The sequence below is a fragment of the Ruditapes philippinarum genome, unplaced genomic scaffold (genome assembly GCF_026571515.1).
Source record: "Ruditapes philippinarum isolate M1 unplaced genomic scaffold, ASM2657151v2 ctg2389_1_1_1_1, whole genome shotgun sequence".
NCBI classification, from domain to species: Eukaryota; Metazoa; Mollusca; class Bivalvia; order Venerida; family Veneridae; genus Ruditapes; species Ruditapes philippinarum.
Genome location: NW_026853300.1, coordinates 93,823 through 116,635, shown reverse-complemented (window position 1 = coordinate 116,635; position 22,813 = coordinate 93,823). Strand labels below are relative to the sequence as shown.

The window sequence follows — 22,813 nt, the reverse complement described above, 5'->3', positions numbered from 1 at the left end:
TAATTATTTTTTCAGTGTACAGTTTATCAGCCATGCTTCCAAGATCGTTGCATCAACACTGAGCCGGGATATCAGTGTCTAGAATGCCCTACAGGATATACTGGGACATTTGAAGATGCCTACTCTCACGATAAATACTTGCGTGTATTTATATATCGGAATTTGGACAAATCGAACTTTACATACCAAGAATGTGAGGACGTGGATGAATGTGCAACAGATAATGGCGGATGTGATCCACGCATGGAGTGTGTCAATACCATCGTAAGTAAAAAAACATCTAGAAAACACTACAACAATAATTTAACGTTTACATCAATAAAGAATATAAAACCATCCCATTGAAGAGAAGAAAGACACTTATCTAGGGTTACGTTGCTAGTTTTTTTTATTAGTTTAACAAGAATGCCTCCCTTCTGGAGTTTTATCAAGGACATGAACCAGCAGCATGTATTAATCCAATGCTATGTCAGTCGTTGCTAGATAAATCTTTGTAAAGACAATCTATTTGGATAACTACCAAATTTCTCATTAAAACTATCCAGTGTTATTGAGATAGTAAAAAAGTAAACAATTTCAACATAGTAGGCCTTACAACTACACATATTTTGTTTCTCATAGCATTTGAATGTTATTATGCTCGGCAAAAAAGTGCGAATTGACAAAAGTTGTAGGCTTTTTTTACTTGTTTATTGAAGAAAACAATCACCATGCCCTTCACCGCTAGAACCGGCGTTTTAGATATAATTTATTACCCAGGAATGTGTTATTTTCACAGGGAAGCTACTATTGTGGTTTTTGTTCAGTTGGATATATAGGGACCAATAGGAGTGGCTGTTACCTTGACAACTTTTGTGTATCTGGCGCCCATGACTGTACAGATTTAGCTGACTGTGTATATCTCGGTCCTGCACAGTACAAATGTGTGGTAAGCGTAGAAAGAATTTCTTTAATTTAAATGTATGTAACTACACTAAAAGTATGTTTAATGAAAAAGTGGTATTAATGTTAGCCCTGAACTGTTTCAGTGTCTGTCAAGTAGACAAGGAACTTTTTATCTGTGTCTTCGACTTTATTGATATTTAAAAACATTTACTACATCGAAAGCGAAAAGGAACAAGACATTGATAAGTACAGTGCCATTATATCAAAAATGTGAAGTCAGAAAAAAGATTAGTGAATTTGGTTTTATTTCTTTTCTAACGATATCCAAGATTTTATCTATCTATTTTGAGTCGGGAACACACCGACGCTGTAAATGCAATATGCATACATTCAAGATTACAGGTACCCGACTGTACACTATTTCAGACGACCGTTTTTCTGAATGCATAAGCAAAATTTTGTCGAGAGCAATTTACCCTTTAAATTATCATGGACGGAAAAACACAGTAAAACTGTAATTTAATATCGAAGAATGTGGAAAAAAAGTTTTAGAACTTTTAAAACATTGCTCTGAAATACGTTTTTTGAAGCTTTTCACAAGTCCATATTCTTACATTAAACGTACATTTTATGAATTTCTTTTAATTTCCTTTCACCTTATTATTTGTCATTGATTGACCAGTTGCAATATATATTTTATCAATTACAACTTTGTAGCTTAAATGTTCCTTATCACTTATCGCGCTTAATGTCTTAAAATGGACTTGCGCATTTTTCAATCCAGACATAACTATCATCATTTTACAAATTATTTGAAACTATGTACCGAATGAATAGAAACGCATGGAATAGGTATAGTAAATTTAGCTACCTAAATGTTAAATTTGTGATTATATTGATTTTGAAAACAAGCAAAAACAAATTGTAATATATATGAAAGATAACACTTTTGATTAAAGTTTGATAGATAAATTTCCTTCCAATATTCATTTAAAGTAGAAGATGAAAATGTAAAAATGTCTGAATTATTATATTTCTGATAATTTATCTTAAAGTGTAAGCCGGGTTACGCAGGGAACGGTAATAAGTGTGGCCCTGACACTGATATGGATGGATTTCCTGACAGCGGGCTACCATGTATAGAATGGGGATGTCGTAAAGTAAGTTCATCAAAGTCGGGTGTAATAAATAAACATGTATTTAATACAATATAAATTCTTCGTTAAGTAAAATTGTATTTCCATTATAGAATCCTTACAATCGTTGGCTTAAAATGGATTGCTTTTATTTTAATTGAATTTAAGTTTCATTAGCATACTCAATTAGCTATATTTGCATGTAATCTATTGTTTTTTAAGCTAAGTTTCGTCAATTTGATCAGTGAATAAAATCTACAAAATAATGACATCTTTATACATTTATATATGTAATAAATGGTATCACATTTAAGGATAACTGTGGAGTCGTTCCGAATAGTATGCAGGAAGATACAGATGGTTTAGGCTTTGGTGATAATTGTGATGATAATGATGACCGCGATAACAGATATGATTATGAGGTATTTTTTAAACCCCTTGAGCGTTTTGGAAGTAATAAAAATCCCATGTCAACTAGTTCAACCAATAACTCTGGCAGTAATAACTGATATTGATGCCTACTAAACTGTAGTAATTCTATATCTTACTTTAATATGTTTGTTGAACGTGTTAAATAGAATGTTATATTGTATGGCAACTCATCATTTATCTCTCTAAATTTGCGACAGGATAATTGCCAATTTGTGGATAATAATGACCTTCTGGATACAGACGGCGATGGTGTTGGTGACGCGTGTGACAATTGTCCTAATGACGGTAGCTCAATAAGCCAGGCTGATGCGGACGGAGATGGAGTAGGTGACTTATGCGATACTGATGACGATGATGACGGTAAGACTATATGTTTCCTCTATCATAATACAGTGCACACATAAATGCATATCATAGCTCCCTATACGTTTATCATATCCGCTGCAAATAGTTTACACTCAGTTGCGTTTAAACTACCATAGAGTCGGCTGAGGCAAATATTATTGTAAACAAAAATTACGAAATCATTTGAAATCTATTTAATAAATTTCTATACATACATTAGTTATTCAGATAATTAATTCCATTATGAGCAAAGTACTAAAATATATCGGTTTTTGAATGATAATAGGCGTAAAATAATGCTGAGATGGTTTAATCTGATAATTTATAGGGTGATAAATTAGCTGACAAGAGGTATGATATGAAACTTAGTTTGATATACGTTTACTCAAGGACTCTCAAGTAAATCACTATAATTATTTTAATCTCGGAATTTTTTGAGTGATAAATGTGATATGTTATACTTGCGTCTTATTTTTTTTCTGTTTATAAACATAGGAATTCTTGATGGCTCTGACAATTGTCCGCTTGTTGCCAATGTTGGACAAGAAGACACAGACAGTGATGGTGTTGGCGACGCCTGTGATAATTGTCCTAGTACATCAAACTCCGCACAGACAGACTCAAATGCTAATTTCTATGGTGATTCTTGTGATGCTGTTGGTGCATCAAATATCGATGAGTAAGTGATGTAATACTACTATAACATTGTCATAAAATAAATTACGATTTTGTATGCTTCTTTATTACATTTTTATTTAGCAAATGTATATACATTTTGCTTATTTTCACTGTAACATACATATGCTGAAATGATTGCCTTAACAATGATAAAATAGTTAATTTATTATTCTAAGCTTACTAAAGAAACGCGTTTCATTTAATTGTTGATTCCAAATTGATGCAAGTCCAATTGATAAACTTCATATGGATTGCTTTTGTCATTTAATGTGTCTATATTTTATATATCAGGGATGGTGACAGTATACCAGATTTATTCGATAATTGTCCGTCTTATATGAATGGCGATCAGGCCGACACAGATAACGACGGCATAGGTTTGTTTCTCTTTGATCCATGAATAAAAGTAATTTATAATAAAACACTTCATAAAAGAAAAAGAAATATATAACGTATTATCTGGTGGAAAAGTCATAACTCGTAAAGTATCGCCTGGTATGTCGCACAGCTTTAACTATGGTGTAGAACTACTGAATTTGAATTTCTACACCCATTTCTTTAATTAATTATTTTGACATTTCATCTAATAATGATATTTGTAATTGAAAATATAGAGTTTGTCTAAGATTTCCTTCCTTCTTTCTTATTATCATGAATATGAAAGTTACGAAATGTTATTATGTGAGGTTTATATAGCTTTGTCTGAAACAGTCTTAGATCTTTATAATAAAATATTTTGCAGGAGATTTATGTGACACGGATATTGACGGGGATGGCGTTGATAATGATAACGACAACTGTCCGTTTTATAGTAACGCAGATCAAACTGATGATGACGGAAACCGCGTGGGTGATATATGCGAGTTGGACTTGGATGCTGACGGAGTCAATAATCAAAATGATTCATGTCCTTATAATTTAGCACTGCGTGAATCCTCATTTAAAGACTATTTTACTGTAGATTTATATCCTACACTTTCAACGACAACCCCAGTTTGGCTTGTTAAGAACAATGGAGGTGAAGTGATGCAGACAACTAATACTGAGATGCCCACGATGCTTATAGGTACATTTTTACCATTACTACTATGATGTCACTCCGTTGCTCTAGCTATACTTTATTTCTAATACAGTACATTAGGCATCAGTTCCAAATCGATCTTCTGACACATCAATATTAGACAGTATGCCGTGTAGTGAAAGTACCTTGATTGACAGCATGACTTTTGAATTTATCTAGATGAAAAATTATGAACTAGGAATTCAATCTTTTTTTATCTGCCAATTTAAAAGAATGATACGAGCATTTAAATAATTCATAAACTTTGAGAGCTATTATAAATATACATGTAACTTTGAAAAATCATTTGTATCTATAAATTGACAATGTTACGGGAAAAGTATTAAAGCATGATATTTGTACTTTGCCAATGGAAGTTTATGTGATCTTTTTACAGGTACCCAATCTTATGGCGCAATTCAAGTATAGAGGGACTTGGTATACTGACCACGAAGAATGCTGATGCGTATTTCGGCTTTGTGTTCGGCTATGCAAATAACAGGAAGTTCTACGTTGTGATGTGGAAAGGCAAACACTATAATTATAAAGAAGACTCGGCATCTACATACAAGGGAGGAATACAAGGAGCACAGATAAAGGTAAAGGTTATAAACCTCATCATTTATCTTTCATCGTACAAACTGTTCAGTTTAAATATTAAACAAAAAAGCTTTTAGAGAAATTTATAAAAATAGTTTGCTGCAATGCAATGGAAAAAAAACAAATAGAATAACCAATGACTTTGTAGTTATATGTATTTATCTATTTATACTAGTAACAAAAAAGTTTCAAAAAGTGTAATCGAAAACACATCTTTAATTATCATTATTAAGATTTAATGTTATATTTTAGCAAGTTTGCAATAAATATTCATGTTATGATTCAGGTATGTTCAAATTTTTGAATCGGATAGAACAACAATGATTTTTTAATGAAACTACTCCTGTATGCAATGAATATACATGGTGGTTTTTGTAACAACAAGATTAATGTTTATAATAGTTGAAGCCTTTTTTATTAGTTGGTAGATTCGTCGACTGGCCCAGGTTCTAGTCTTGCGCAGGCTTTGTGGCACAGTTATTCTGTTTCTGGGCAGACGACCATGATATGGCAAGACCCGGATATGAATGGTTGGGAACCACTTACTTCATATAGATGGTACCTAACGCATAGACCATCAATTGGATATATTAGGTGTTTTTAAAGTTCTTTTTTAAAGAATATACAAAAATGTCTTTTAGCAGTTGACAAGAAGCTATTTTCTACAATGTTCAAACGAGATTTTGCCAAATACAAGTGAAATGAAGTGGTATATGATATACGAGTAGATTGTGTTCCCGTTTTGTAAAACAACTACCAGTTTTAGTAAGCAAATAACAAATTATCATTTTTTTAAATAATTAAAATGTATGAAATATAATAGAATAAGATGACAGTCATTTAAATCTTGCACAGTCGTTAGTTACACACTATTGCTATATTTATACTATGTCTGTATTTATAATTTAGCTTGCAGATATACCAAGGCACTAATCTTATCTGTGATTCCGGAGACCTGTACGAAGCATCTATAACGGGTGGTAGAGTAGGCGTTCTGCAATTTGGAGAATTTCCTGTAATCTGGTCAAACCTACAGGTAGACTGCCTAGAACATACCAACCATGGTTTATACTTCGACGGAGTAGATGATTACGTTGAATTAAATGATGCTGTAACACTTGGAATGGAAAACAGGTATTGAACAATTCTTCTTAATCTTTCTTGTGCACTTTTGGAAATTCTTAAACGAAATTTGTTGGTTTATGTAACAGTATAACAGAAGGAAAGGAAGTATTGATGTTTCATATGCTTCACAAGTAACTTTCACAAATACCGTAAAATAAAAATACTAAGTGCATTGGTAACAGTGCGTTTTAGTGTGTTTTTATTTAGAATCGCACAAAAAATGAATGGCACAATGAATTTCCTTGGAACATTGTGGATAATTTTGTATTTGAATTTATTAGTATTTACTACACATAATACACATTTATATACTTGTTTTATACATATTTCATATTTCAATTTCACTTTTTATATATAGTTAAAATGGCTCAGTATTCAGCCTAGTATCACAAATCTTACCGAAACGAAATATAAGCTATGTAAATTAGGCAATACCGCTTAAATATTTTCTGTCATTTGAAGCACTTTTGTTTATTTAGATAAAGCGTTTGGGTATCAAAAACTAAACAATCGTATATTTTACAAGCACTTTATATGAGGGCTTTTTGGACAAATTCATCTATGTCATATATATCCAAAACACGAGGATTTAAGATTGTTCTTAAAAACGTCTCGATGTCACATCCTTTTAGAATGTTACTGAATTCACGACTTTATTGTCTTTCAACACTAAGCAAGTTGTTCGAGTCTTTTTAAGTGAAATACAATTTGAGATTACATGGAGATTTAGGTCACTTGTTTGAGAACCACACTTCTTGCATGTTTTTACATCACTTTGCTTTGCTTCAACAAGAACTTTAGCAGTACATAATGCATGTTTTATTGAATTTAGAGAGTCGGAATTTCTCCATAATATTGATGGGCTTATATCGGTATGTAAAGCTTTGAAGCGCACAAAATCATCATCGCTATTCATTCTTTCTGACCAATGCTGTGTATGATATTTGCGTATAGCGTTAAAAACTGTTCGTTTCCGTTGTAACGTGTCAGGAAAGATTGCTGTTTGTAAGTAGGATTCAATAATATGGAAAAGGTTATATTTTCTTAGAATTCTACAGGCGTCAGGTATATATCCACTTTGTCCACTAAACTGTCTGTTTGCATATAGGTGTAATCTGAAATTAAATATTTTTCTTGTCAATAAAGTTGACGGCATTGTGCAGACTTTCTGCAGGAAATTAAGCTTTCGTTTGTCAATTTCTGCTAAAGCAGGTAACCATCTAAGCATGCTTAAACATGTTAGAGCCATATCAGTTCGTGTTCTTCTTGGAAAGTGTTAAATGCATTTGGTAACCTTTCCGTCATAAGGATATCAGTATCTGACAAATCATTCCATAATTCCGCTCCGTAAAGGCAGTTGGAAATGTATCTTTTTTCATGAAAGAGGCTAAAACTAAGGGATTCGCGTCGACAGGAGTCTCGTCGATAGATAGAAAAGAAAATAAAGATGAGCGGCCTTTTCGGATACGCGCTTCCACAGCACTTGAACATTTTTACGATTTGTGTAGTTCAATGCCGGCGTGAGTAACCGAGTCCACCGGACTTAGGGAAGCACTTCCGAAATTAATATTTTTATTTATTAGATATTTAATAATTAATATTTTATATTTTTAAACGCATGTCTGCCAGAATTACCAAAGTGCATTTATTTGTATGTACTGTCATTGAATTCATATCCCCATTTAAATGCATATTTGTTCGCTATATTCAACTGGTGTTCAAGAGATTTAATGTTTGGCGACAGAATAACGATATCGTCGGCTAGTGTTGGGTTACCACTTCTCATAGATTCAATAACCGTTCCATGACCACTTAACTGTAATGACTGAAGAAGTTCGTCTACAAAAAGGAGATACAGCCATGTCGACAATATTCCTCCTTGACGAATACTTTGTTGTATTTTAAAGCTTTCAGACAAGATTCCGTTGACTATGATGTGTCCGGTTAAGCCAGTGTAACTATTTATGAGCATTCTTAAAAATCTTCCATGAATTCCAAAGTTTTTTAATTTTATGAATAGCCCATTATGTCTAACATTATCAAAGGCACCAGCTGTGTCGAGGAACATAGCAAAGGTATTTGAAGACAAACAGCAGCATGTTATGTTAAAACAAGATACATTCGTCGAGCATTGTAACCATACATCCTTTACAACCAAAAATAAATTTTGTATAAGTAAAAGTTAATTACTGCTACTTAACCATTACATCTTTTGAAAAGATGAATATGTTATAGACCAGGATCAGGTAATGTTAACTAGTCCAACATATGATGCCGAGTTCGACCACCTCTCCTGAGCCCCTGATTGCATAAAAAGTTGTATTATATTGTCTAAGTAAGAGTTTAACAATCAAAATGATTTGCAATTTTATTATGATTAACTATACAATTTTCCTTTAACATTTCCACATTTTGTATTACACAGCGTCATCCGTGAGATATCATCATAATATCACATACATGCCTCATAATCATGCTGGCTTGATAAAGTTAGTAACTATTTCAGCTTCACTATAGAAACGTGGTTATCATTGGATACTGGTTACACATTCGGTCCATATCCCATATTCTGTACTGCTGAAGGCACTGTCTGTATGTCCATAGAATCAGGAAACGTGGTTGGCCGCTATGGAGATTTCACTGTGACGTCATCAACTTCATTGTCAGCAGACCAATGGTATAATGTCATCTTTAGACATAGGATAGAGGGTAAGAATAAATAAATCTATCTTATAATATATTTACAATATGCTTATCTAAATATTCAAATAACGAATCCCGTGCCCTAACGAATTTAAGAAATGCAACTGAACAAAATGACATTGTAAAGTTTACTTATTTTGTTTTTAATTGTAATTGCTTTTAAAAATAGTTTTTGGTAAACTGCATGATTGTAGATCGAAGACTACTGTGGCTTTAAATTCCGTACGTTCAATCGTACATTGTTTTTACTGTTCAATTGTAATGGAATATTTACAGTCTCTGTAATAAGTGTTGTTTTCAAAATAAAAATGTATACTGAATATTGATGTCCGTATTTTTTCAAATTATAACACTTTTAATAGATGAGACTATTTCCATCTTCATTGACGGCACGAAATCTGGAGAAACAACTGGCGTGACTATCTTGGACTTGGTATAATTATGTATTCCTGCATTAAACTTGAATAGAATATGATAATATAAAACAAATCATTTCTGCTAATAATAAGACATACCAATACATGTTGCTTATTTTTAAGTTAATTAATACATATTGATGTTATGTCTGTTTCCCTTAGAAGTTAATTTAAAGCGGCAATTATTTGCATAAAATGGTTGGATAAATATGTCATTATATGGCATACATAACTTTCAACATTGAGATAAGCAATATAGGAATTAATGTTAGCCTGCTCAAGTCACAAAAACATGTTAGATAAAAATTAATCTAACTTCATTTTAAGATCAGTAAACAGATAACTTTTGGAATTATTTGATAGATCTATACTAAATAACCATTCATTATTGCTTTCTTTTTATCATTCAGCCCTCGTTATATGCTAATTCAACTGACTTGACAATGTTCATTGGAAGGGATAATTTTACATATTTTCGAGGAACTATCGACGAGGTATATATATGTCACTGATTATGTTAGCCGAGTATATATCTTATGCGATGTACATTGTTTCAGCTCTTTGTAATTCTGGAAATAGCCTTATCCCTCAGAAGCATTAACAATAACAAGATAACATGAAAATTGCAGTTGCACGTTATATCAAGTAAAATTATACATTGCTGACAAATTGTGCCTACATCAATTATATACCTAATCAAAACGATAACGAAGAAGAAAAACAACATCAGCAACAACAAAATATAATGAAAATATAAAAAAAATGAATAGATACAAATCAACATAGCGCATAACAAAATGACTGACGCTGAGAAATAGTGAAATGTACATATTACTTATTTATTTAAGCTTATTGAAATTTAATTGCGCATGTAGAACATGTGACTGCAAGAGATCATATTTAATGTAATGTCATTTTATAATCAAAACAAGTTTCTGATTAATGCTTTTGTGTTTTTATGTGATATTCTCACATACAGCTTTCATTAAAATTTTATCGTAAAGAAAATTTCTACTTGATATGAAATTGTTATTTTGAAGGTTCGGATATATAGTGAAGGCATCCAAGACGACGAATTAACAAGCCATATTAGTCTTCAATCTTTAGAGCGCCCTGCTCTAAAAAATTATGGCAATTTACATTTCCGCATGGAGGATTCTATAATCGCAAATGCAACATTATACAATTCCGGACTTATGTCAGGTGCCACTGCAAAACTAAACGGAGGTTCATTTGTTAAGGTAACGAGAAAAATATTAAAGTTGTTTGTTATTACAAGCGTTTGACAGTATATAAATGACTAAATATTGATCGAAAATGACAAAATGTAAATAGGATATACATCAAAACATGATTTCCAGTAAAGGGCAAAATCTTTACATACACATAGTTTTGTGCAATATTAAATCACAGCTTTATTAAGTTTAACAATCAGCAATACTAAATCTGTTTTAATAACTCATGATCAGTGGTTGAATACCTACACATAGCCGTTTACATAAAGTATTTAAGAGGGTCAAAATACCTAAAAAAATAAATCTGAAATTCTTACAAAGATCAAGTGTAAACATCTGCAAATTATAATAAAGATTTAGGTTCTGAAATGAACTGAAAACCGATTTGTGATTGATTCTTAGCCCGATTTGAGGGAAAAACGTTGCAACGCTTTTCATTTTTAAGTCATTTTGCACAATAAAATTAATGATTCTGGAAACACTGGAAGAAGGATCGAATGGTATATAAGTCTCCGAAAAAATAGTTCGAGTCCCGTCATGTTCAGTTTTTATTTGTTTGGGTCGTCAGACCAAACAAATAATGGTAGCGAAATTTCAGATTCTGATGCTGTTAATTGCAAATGCCGAAAGTAGTCCGCTTTTTTTGAAGCGGTTACTTCCCTTTATATATACACTAACGCCGAAAAATTCAGGGGAGATCACTGCGTAAAGATGGTCAAATGACGCATTAATTTTCAATCAAAATAGTTTCCGAAAGGTCGAAGATTTCTAATATTGTTTTATGCTTTATAGATATACATGCTTATAGTAAGCTCCATGATTATTTACATCTGTGTTAAACAACAGCTAGCGTCGAAATGATAAGGGTAAAAACCGTAATTTAGTATAATATAGTTTTCTTCAGGCCGTTTACATATAACTTCATCGTGGCCGAGGGGTTTGCGCGCTCGCTTAGGATGCGAGAGGTCTGTTAAGGCAACTCATTTTTTTTTCAAATTGTTTAAGTCAAATAAACATTGGATTGAATATCAGTGTTGCAATAAGTCTTATAGCCAATTTACTACAATTTAAAAGCTGGAAAGCATTGGTGGCACTATACAAAAACAAATTGGTTTATAATCTCACAACCTTCACCTTTCTGACATTCAACGCCTTCTGTGCTTTGATTTTAAAAACGGATATTGTTGTCATACATGCATGTTAGATAATTATTAAATGCTTCTTTGACTGATAAAGTATATCAATTCGTTATGGTACGTTTTGTTTGGATGAAACCGAAATGCTTCCTTGTTTATCAATTGTTAATACTGAATTTAATTAATTTAGCAAATGCTTTTTATTTTATTTTTATTTTTTTCAGAGCTATCAGCAATACCAACAGTTCAAGATTGCTTACCCAAATAACAAATAGGAACAATGTTATTTGATTTGCTCATGCATGTTCACTTTAGATACAACAGGCAGAGACACATTACTACTTTGAACGATTTAATTAACTGTTTGCTAGATACATTTAATATCACCATTAACGTTCCAAATAATGCAGTTTTGCTTTGATGTAAAAATGCGTAACCTCATTTATACTGTTAACTTTTACAATACCAGAGAAACACATCAATTGTTTTATCCTGGACAAACCAGATAAAAAAAACAACTTCTCTTTATCTAAGTGGTTATTTATTGTTTTCCCAATTTAGCGAAAAAATCAGAGAAAATTGAAAGAAAGACGTTTTTATAATAAACTGTTTATTTCATATTTCAAGACACTACAATTATTATGTTAAAATACAAACAGTCTGTAGTTGTCACACTTTTCATTACTCTGGGAGGGATCTCCATTTCTGCGCAAGTAAAAAACACTGTATATTTTACATTTATTTCTTCCATTGAATCATGAAAATGTTATAATAGTACTAGTTCAGACTGCGCATCGTTTTGATGTGTAACTTAACTATGTTTATAGTAAATGAGCCTTAAAACCAACATAATGGGTTTGCGACCAGCATGGATCCAGACCAGCCTGCGCATCCGCGCAGTCTGATCAGGATCCATGCTGTTCGCTTAGAAACCCTATGACAACTAGATAACTGACAGCGAACAGCATGGATCCTGATCAGACTGCGCGGATGCGCAGGCTGGTCTGGATCCATGCTGGTCGCAACCCATTATGCTGGTTTTGTCATGACGCGGCTCAAATTATTTTGATAAGCCAACTGTGATACTTCTGTGTCTAAATAAAACACTCTTCTATTGCTTTTTATTTTGTTTGCACCGTTTTTATTTGTTACTCCTTATTTTCCACTGTGTTATACATTTACGATAATAACGCCATAAAGTCGGAAGAAACACGTTCATAATAAATTCAGAAATATCAGAGTGAAAGGGATTTTATTTTGTGTACTTATATTTTACGTATCCCTACTTATTAGGAGAGAATTGATATATATCAACTCTCTCCTAATAAGAAGTATAAATTATATATATATAATGAATACGGCTAAATGGTGACCTTATTAGGCAGTAGAGGCCAATAATTGTACTACTATAGTAATTTTGAAATAAAAAAATGAATGCCCTACATGATGAAAGACAATTTTATCAATTCAAATTTCAATTTTGGCTTTTAAAGGGATATAAAAAGTTAACATAAGCAATTACATAATGATGCAATCAGAGGCATATTTTCCAGTCCATGTTTTACAATTCCTTAAAACACCACCCTGCATATATTTAGTAAGGTATTGTATTTGTTTTGACTTTTTGGATCAGTGATTTTAATTAAATGAATTCCACTTAAGCCGGTACAATGGGACATTCCTCTCATAAAACAATGATTTATTAAAACCGAGTCTGCAATTTTCGACTATCTATCTGGTTTAGATTACGCTTGAGAGATCTCCCCTTGTACAAAAGATCTAAACTCTGCGTACTTCATGTGCCTTTGCCCCAATACCTGACAATCATAATCGATCTTGAGTCCAATTGCCATTCAATTTGAAATATACAAGGGCCGACTCAGAGATAAAACGGTCTGTACTGATAAGATTTTTAGGCTTTTGGTATACTTGATTTGCTTAAAAAGACTACATTTTCTGTTACAAACTGCTGACAAAACAAGACACAAGGCTGAATATAGTCTAATTTAGATAAATATTCAGAAGACATTTGTTTCAATAAAGAAGAACAAAATACAGGGACAATGAACTATTTCTACCCAATTTCTATTAAGGCCAAATTGCTTATTAGTTAAATACCTGTTCATCAATGAATATCATTAGTTGAATATCATTATCATTATAAAATTTCCAAAAGCACTTGTTTTAAAGAATTCCGAGAATAAAAGTTACATTGCTAAAATGGAATATTCAACTTGCATGTTTAAAAGTCTTTATGATAAAGTTTTTATTATTCCAATAACATTTTTTCTTTGGTCTGGTTTTAAATCACACAATTTCTACAATGCAACTCTTCAGCTTTATTGGTAAAGGAAGACGTCAAGTGGACTCGTTATATGAAATCGTATTGCAAGTTTGTGTTGTGTACGTTTTGTGCAACACCACAATGACTTTCTACGCAGTGTATTTGATGCTGGTAGCATGGGTAAAACAAATACTACATTCTCTCTGAGTGTATTAGCTTTTGTTTTTGTGATACACTGTTGAAATAAAAATATTCTCTGTAAAAAAAACTTTATTGATAAGTAAAGATTTTTCCTAATAATGACGTTCCAAAAGAGTATTCAATACACACAAAAAATCACAAAAATCCATTAGTAAGTAAAACTAATGGAAATTCCGAGATGAAATTGAATATGACAATTAGTTTAGTGGTCTTTCTAGCTAACTGCGTTCGAAGTATAAAAGCTGCGGCTCTAGGAAATAAGAGATGATGCAACTTTCAGACTTAATCAAAATAATGAGCCTGCAATGATTTGCATATTGAAATGTTGTTATTGGTCTACAGGTAAATTCTGCTTAAGATGTTTTGGAGTTTTATTTGGTGTTATGTGCAAAAGAATGTCAGATATGCTACAAGGAGAATTCAAGGTATATGACTGTGTCTCTGATGAAGCTGTGGAAAAAGTTCACTGAAGATGGTGCCAGTATGTTACATCACGAATGAATCATGTTCTTTTATTCGACATTTAAAATAAACTTTCTGACGTATTATCGACCGAAGTTGTAGATGTATCACATGTTTTAGATGAGAGCGGAAAAGGGGGAACATACGTCGGTTTATTTACTAGACAATCTCATATGTAGTTTTTAAAGTATTTACTTTATAAACAGACCTTATCAAGCATGCTAGTATATTTTTTGAAGACAAAATTTGAAAGATAGTATCAAAATGAAATCTTTTTGCTGTTATGTAGGATTAAATATTTATGTTTTATCATAGGGAATACTCAATTTCATAGATGGGTTAAAACAGTAAAATGCATTTTCTCACTGAGTGAAACATCTGTGTAGTTATATTAAGTATAGAGAATTAGTTTCCTTCCGTGAACAATGCAAACAGGCGAATAATTTTCCTCAAGACATTCATCGGGGAGGGAATGGGGTTGGGGAGGCTATTGTAAGAGAATTAAAAAAGGATATTAAACGGGTATTATAAATTCTTCAATCTTTTACAGACAATAAATAGAGGATAATTTAGCCTCTAAGATTTGTCGTTTATCTCGTTCAGCAGATAACATTTAAATGAACCGCAATATGTAATAAATGGAAAAATCATTCAACTTACAAACAGGAAATAAAACCGACTATATATGCTGCAGTCGACTATGGTGAGCCCTTTTTAATAATGGCAATTAAAAAGGTAAAGGTCTTGTTTATTATATTGTCATCCCTACTGAAAGGGTAGCCATTTCTGACTTATGAGACACCTTTTGCTTGCATACCATATACCTTCAAACTCCCACTACTATCCCAGGCGCCAGGCGGATAGAAATCGGTAACCATTCATGTTAACTACCTCGCGGCTCACGAAGCGGCCACCACGAGAAACATTCATTCTTTAATAAAAGCTCCCTGCGGGGCTCGAACTTTCGTCCTCCCGATCCGAAGGCGGACACCTTAACCACTAGGTCAAAAGTCTTCCGATTTGTTCAGAGCTTGTTTGTGCAATACACAAAATGTTTATGATAAAGGAGAAATACCCAAATTGTGCTGTGCTGTTGGATTGTATTATTCAAGCGGACTGCGTTAAATTTTAATTCACGATAACCTAGTCAGCGGTCTGTTGGGAAAAATTTGCACAAACAAAATCCAGCTATATAACCTAATATAATGGGCTAGCATAGGATGCCATATTCTCTTAATTCTATAAGCTAGACAATATGAATAATGGTTTGGTTTAGATGAGTAAACGGTTCCAATGAACCTTTGTTTATGATATTTCTTTATCACCTACTAAGACTGATACAATTTATCTAAGACAATGCTTTATCTGAATTCTTTGCTGAGCATTTAGTTACTGAATAGAATAAAACACTCTTCTTTCATATTTTAATATGGTAATAATGCCAAGGTACGAATGTTTTGAGGTACTGCAAATTTATTTGAGAAAACAAAAAAATTATCTTTCACACATTTTATCTCGTTCTAATCTAAAATTACAAGTGACAACAAATTGTGAAAAAAAGTTACCTACCTTTTTCCGATGCTGAAGTTTTAAAAGAATTTTAATAAATATAATATACATCGGTGTTGGGCTTAAATAGCTGCCCTAAAGTGCAAGTTATTTATCCTCATATAACAAAATACTTCGTATTTTCCATGTAATTTAAAAACTTGAAATAGACAAATTTGCTGAGGATTCGCCCTTTGTTAAACATGTATATTTAAAAAAAGTATTTTGAATGACATACATGTGTTTAGACTTTGACCTTAATTCCTGGAAACCAAAAACGTGCGTTTTGTACATAATCTTATTATGATTAAAATTTCTATTTTCTTTCATCTGTTCAACTTTACAAAGCGCACACGACATTGATATCTGAAGGACGGACGATCAGTGGCATACTTTATATTACACGTTTGAAATTCCTTTTGGTATATATAAACAGGGAGAAAACAAAAGAAGGTAAATTTAATAAATGGAAAAAGAAATAAAAGGAAAACTTCGTAAAGATTGGTTTATTAACAAACTATGAATAGTACAATTATATGTAGTTAAACAATATCACCCGCAGCCTTTATCTTCTTAAACATATAGTCTAGCTATAATTATAGATTGGTCAGATAAAAAGAAACAAAAGAAATGCCAACAACATCATATGTGTTTGGTCAATGAATCAGAGTCCCTACATCAGTCAACTTGAAAATTGTTCTCAAAAGTATTTTGTGCAAATATATGCGATCTATATAACATTGCCTATGATTTGTTTTTATTATTATTTTGGGAAAATGAAGAGCAAAATTAACAGCTATGTTAAATTCTACAGAAACTTTTCAGTAATATACATTTAAAATAAGAAAATGTGTTACATATTTCAAATTATGATAACATTTCAAAACACTTAATACAAATTATGCACGATAAAAAGAGAGGAATATGGGAGATTCAGACCACATACACTGAACAATGCATTGATCTAATAATTTATACAAGTTTCAATTATAAATAAAATTTCATGTACATTACAGTTACTAGTGTTATTGATAAACATTTAACTCAATGACATAAGAAAGGTTAGTAAAACTTAAACGCCAACAGTAACCTTGTTTTAGAGGGAAAGTTTACATCAACTATATCATGCATAAAGTTAGACACTAAACATTTCTGTATATACAATTATAAATTTACCTATATTAACTGTGTTCTCAGATGAAAATATTCTTAGTTATAGTTGAAAAAATAGGACTTTTGTGTTATCAAAAATGTTCAAAATGATATCAAAAAAACAAGAAAAAGCATAGCTTATGACCGACTCCGTTTAATATAACAGCTAATAATGTATATACACTTTGATCATACATAAAATTGTCTCTATTTGTTGTTTGGATATGCTATCTTGAACTGATTGTATTGCTGATAGCTCTGAAAAAAATAAGAATAGAATTTATCATAGGTTTATACAAATACCAAAAAGCAATAGATTTTTTGTCAGCACCATTGGTTTGTTCTGAATATATATACATATTGTATACCAGAAAACCTGTATAGAATGTATACTCTTATCTTTTCTCAGGTTAAAATCCATTAATATAGAAAAAGTTAAACTTGTAAAGCTATACTACGCTTATCTTTAGGTTAAATAATTTTATTGCAGAAATTCATTAAAATCTAAGAAATTCTTACTGAAATAGTCTATTATAATAAAAGAATGTACAAACGGTGTTTTATAAACTGCCTTACCTATTACTAATCACGTTCATTTGGTCTTTGTTTAAAAAACTACCAATTTTTAATGACACCATGTAATATAAAAATGTTAAACTAGCGGCTTATAAAGTTTTTGAAGTCAGACTTGATCTACCTAAAGTGTTGCAGAGTTAACAACGAAACAGATCGTCTTCCCTGTGTAGTCAGATGATGTTCATTATACATTTAATGTAATTATCAGTATTTTAAATATTAAATTTGAGCATGAGCTACAATACCTGAACAAATGAACCTCCGTTCAGTTTTGCAGTGGCACCTGACATAAGTCCGGAATTGTATAATGTTGCATTTGCGAATATAGAATCCTCCATGCGGAAATGCAGTTTGCCGTAATTTTTGAGAGCAGGACGTTCTACAGATTGGAGACTGATATGACTTGTTAATTCGTTGTCTTGGATACCTTCACTATATATCCGAACCTTCAAAATCAAATATTGTTAAGCATATCACAATTATCGGAAAGCATAAACTAACAATAAACTCTCATAAAATAAGCTCTCCACTTATTGTCTTTAAAATACTTTATGCAGTATATAACAAATTAATTGATATGCGATATTTCACACTTTATATTTCATTATTAATATAAAGCAGCAGTTTGAGCACAATAATGTCACTTTGATAGAGCATAACTCAAACAGAACCGAAAAATAAAGAAATTCATAATGTATAATATTTTTTGGCATACCTCGTCGATCGTTCCTCGAAAATATGCAGAATTATCTTTTCCAATGAACATTGTCAAGTCAGTTGCATTAGCTGATAGGACAAGCTGTTTAAAAATAACTAAATGTTTATATCTATATAAGATACTATTTGTTATTTTGGAAACATATTGACTACTGAGTATAGCTATATATTGTTTTATATGAATAATAACTAAAGACTTTTTTCACAGTAGATATGCTTTCTTTCAAACAGATATAGAATACAACCAAATAATCCTCTACGATCAATGTTTATTAAATCATTTTCATATATGAAGGATGTATAGTACATACCAAGTCTAATATCACAACGCTGGATGTTTCACCTCTTTTTGTTCCGTCAATAAAGACGGAAATCGTCTCATCTAATAAAATAATTGAACTTTATAAAAAAAACTTCAAAGCTAAGGTGATGTGTGCACGTTATCATATAATGAACATAACACATAGTTTTCTTTATAATTAACATACAGAAAAAACACACCAAAACATGATAATACTCCAATATCAAAACTTCCACAGAACGTGAACATCACTTTAAGCTTTTGTCTATTTAAAGTTTGTAAAATTTAGATAAATATATAAAAGGACAATACTTAAACAAGTTACCTCTTTTAATTTGATTTTTTTTTACTTTAACCTTTCTAAGAATTCATGATTGGTTTCAATGAAAAAGTGATTTGTGATGACTTTTTAATAGTTAATGTAGTAACCGCTTATTATTACCTTCTATCCTGTGTCTAAAGATGACATTATACCATTGGTCAGCTGACAATGAAGTTGATGACGTCACAGTGAAATCTCCATAGCGACCAACCACTTTTCCTGATTCTATTGACATACAGATTGTCTCTTCTGCAGTACAAAATATAGGGTATGGACCGGAAGTGTAACCAGTGTCAAGTGATATCCAAGTCTCGATAGTGAAGCTAAAAAGAAATGAAAACTCAATTTAAGTAAAAAGATACCATACGCAGAAATATGAACGCTTTCCTCATGATATTGCAAAACACACATGATGAAGTTATTCAAGGATATGTTGAAGAAACAGTATATTTGAAAATAACTGCTCGAAAACATTTCAATCCTCTTTTCGTCAGCACGTAGGATCCGAATATAGTCGTAAATCAAACTTTCATTTTATTAAGCGACTACATCAGTTTTATCATTTATTTGATAGATTACAGTGTGTTAGTATGCTCTCACCGAAAACGCGTAAAACAAATAACGCGGCATAAATTGATTATATATCATCTCAACGGTAAATCACTTTAAATGCGTTACGTACACAGTCATTTCTATACTGAGCCACCATTCTTAATTGAAAAAATGATTGGTATGACAATATCAGAGTTAAAAAAACTGTTAAAAAACTAAATTATTGAATTAAATGGTGCATCGACCTATAATATTTTAAAAAGTCCATTTTTGTATTGACTTTGATAAAAGCAGTTGCTTATAAAGGACAATAAGATCATTTTATATAATGATGTGATAAAATATAGAATTACATACTGTAAGACACTTTGATCACTTTTCAAAATCGAATTTTTGTTGATATTGTTACAGACATAAGTGTCAAAATTACCCATAACTGGAACGGAAACTTTCCTCACGTGACTGCATATACAGACTCACCTCTGACGCATGATTAGTTCCATACATGAACAGACCAGATATGCCCGCAAAATTCTTAAATATTAGGAATGAACTGTACTATTGCTTTTCAATTTAAGAGTTTTATTCAAAGGCATACACTTATTCTTATCATCAAAAACATCTGGGGATGAGTTTAAAACGTCCGTGTACAAGGACTTTGAGCAGTGCAATTTTGGACGCTATATGGACGCTACTGACGATAAATCAGGCCCTGATACAGGAATGGATGAGCGTTTCACAGTTGTGTTAGTTGTATGCGAGTTCTTTAAGAGATGTGTGGAGATACATTTTGATTTATTCGAAGAATTTATTCGGAACCAATTACTGTGTTCAAATAATTGTATGATGTCATTTATATATTTCATGAATTTGCAATCTTTCTTTACAATGTTATGTTATATTTCTTTTAAAGTACTTTTCTATAAACTCACTGCAGTGAAACACCTATGAGGTGTAGATTTATATAAGTTTTAAATTTCAGCGAATGCAATATCTTATAGCCCAAATAAATTAAACAACAAGGTGTTGCGTTTTTAAGTGTCTTTTAAGTGTATACTTCTAAAAACCTTCCTTTCAATGCTCAATATAATTTCTAAGTTTCAGGTATGAAAAAAGAAAACGAAATATACACCTGTTTGCCATTCCAAGTGTTACAGCATCATTTAATTCAACGTAATCATCTACTCCGTCGAAGTATAAACCATGGTTGGTATGTTCTAGACAGTCTACCTGTAGGTTTGACCAGATTGTAGGAAATTCTCCAAATTGCAGAACGCCTACTCTACCACCATTAATAGATGCATCGTACAGGTCTCCGGAATCACAGATAAGATTAGATCCTTGGTATATTTGTAAGCTAAATTACAGATTATAAACAGAAACATGTTCATATTTAATACTGATCATAAACAAATTTGTTATGCGAATATCGTGTGGCCATGTGTATTGAAAACATATAACCAGACCTTGTTACCTGAAACAAAACTATGAATTACTTTCCTCTACCAGCTCAACTTAAATTTGCATACATTGTATTCCCTATAATACTTTTATCATTACAATTTTTCAAACTGTTGTGTGATAGTTTGTGATGAAAAATGTTTAATTTAAAATACCTTTATTAATAATTTAATGTGCTTAAACACCTATATCACGTCAGTATTATGTTTTCAAATTCATCTTTGACATTAACAAAAAAAACAAAAACAATTTTAGCACCTTATATATCCAATTGACGGTCTGTGTGTAAGATACCATCTGTACGAAGTAAGAGGTTCCCAACCATTCATATCCGGATCTTGCCACAACATAGTCGTCTGTCCGGAAACGGAATAACTGTGCCACAAAGCTTGAGCAAGACTAGAACTTGGCCCAGTTGACGAATCAACCCGCTAATAAAGATAGGTCACTAAATTCAATATCTTCCAAGACGTAAAACCAAAGATTACAATTTTTTTTCATTGACTTTGAGTAAAGACATTGTCAATGTAATTAATAATATGTGAAAAAATGTTCTAACTGTAACCTATTATGTTACGGATTTTTTATGAATTATAAATATGTAAAAGTCGTACCAAAAACATCTAACTTCCAGTTCGTGTAGAGTCTATTTTAAAACTTACAATATCGGTATTCAGCTTTTTTTGTTTTGAAAAAAAAAGAATGCTTTTATCAAATTTCTATGGATCCTCCCATTTTACTCCGGCTAAGTTAGTAACTTAAGCTATGTATTACCAAAAAGGACTTTCAAATTCATATAAAAGTATAAATAGAATCTGTGCCTTAATCTGTGCTCCTTGTATTCCTCCCTTGTATGTAGATGCCGAGTCTTCTTTATAATTATAGTGTTTGCCTTTCCACATCACAACATAGAACTTCCTGTTATTTGCATAGCCGAACACAAAGCTGAAATACTCATCAGCATTCTCGTGATCAGCATACCAAGTCCCTCTATACTGAATCGCGCCATATAATTGGGTACCTATAAGATATTACATATGCTTGCATTGTCACTCACTGCAATACGTTTGGCTCTTCAACATTTATATGTGCTAAGCGTTTTTGATCTTCAGTATTAACAAAGATCAATTGATGGTATTTTTAAAAATTCGTTTATTAGTTAAATATAAAAAAACAAAAATAAAAATCAACAAAGCAAAAGCAACGTTTACAGGAAGCAGCACCCCCCCCCCCGACATACCCAAGCAGGGCACCCAGAAGGTACCAAACCAAAACCGGGAATGGACATAAGAACGGCGAAAAGAGAATGACACGCAATGTGTGAAATAATAAAACGGGCCCACATGGGAATTAAAGGGACAAGGGCCGCAAGGGTTAAAGGGGAAGCAAAAAATGGGAGGGGGGGGGGTTGTGGTGAGAAGAAATTTCCTACCATATTTCAATATTTCACGATGCCTTTTAAAGCATGTTATGTGTTAATTGCGAC

General features: G+C 32.0%; 2 protein-coding genes across 2 annotated transcripts in view; one reads left to right on the top strand and one right to left on the bottom strand.

Moving 5' to 3' along the window:
* LOC132736424 (uncharacterized) overlaps positions 1 to 5,074 on the top strand; it is a gene marked incomplete at its 5' end in the record, with an annotated part of 29,971 nt that extends 24,897 nt beyond the window's left edge. The window contains 9 exons of the mRNA XM_060723552.1: positions 16 to 264; positions 779 to 928; positions 1,941 to 2,045; positions 2,336 to 2,443; positions 2,651 to 2,813; positions 3,294 to 3,477; positions 3,768 to 3,853; positions 4,219 to 4,542; positions 4,934 to 5,074. Of these exons, the coding sequence (XP_060579535.1) occupies positions 16 to 264; positions 779 to 928; positions 1,941 to 2,045; positions 2,336 to 2,443; positions 2,651 to 2,813; positions 3,294 to 3,477; positions 3,768 to 3,853; positions 4,219 to 4,542; positions 4,934 to 4,965 (1,401 nt within the window). The remainder of the gene's footprint in view (positions 1 to 15; positions 265 to 778; positions 929 to 1,940; positions 2,046 to 2,335; positions 2,444 to 2,650; positions 2,814 to 3,293; positions 3,478 to 3,767; positions 3,854 to 4,218; positions 4,543 to 4,933) is intronic.
* An 11,663-nt stretch (positions 5,075 to 16,737) lies between these two features.
* LOC132736425 (uncharacterized) overlaps positions 16,738 to 22,813 on the bottom strand; it is a 51,869-nt gene continuing 45,793 nt past the window's right edge. Inside the window, exons 52-59 of the mRNA XM_060723553.1 lie at positions 22,149 to 22,348; positions 21,586 to 21,758; positions 20,999 to 21,223; positions 19,435 to 19,637; positions 19,003 to 19,073; positions 18,690 to 18,773; positions 18,220 to 18,420; positions 16,738 to 17,656 (exon numbers count right to left, since the gene is read on the bottom strand). Coding sequence (XP_060579536.1) covers positions 17,606 to 17,656; positions 18,220 to 18,420; positions 18,690 to 18,773; positions 19,003 to 19,073; positions 19,435 to 19,637; positions 20,999 to 21,223; positions 21,586 to 21,758; positions 22,149 to 22,348 — 1,208 coding nt within the window. The 3' untranslated portion in view covers positions 16,738 to 17,605. The remainder of the gene's footprint in view (positions 17,657 to 18,219; positions 18,421 to 18,689; positions 18,774 to 19,002; positions 19,074 to 19,434; positions 19,638 to 20,998; positions 21,224 to 21,585; positions 21,759 to 22,148; positions 22,349 to 22,813) is intronic.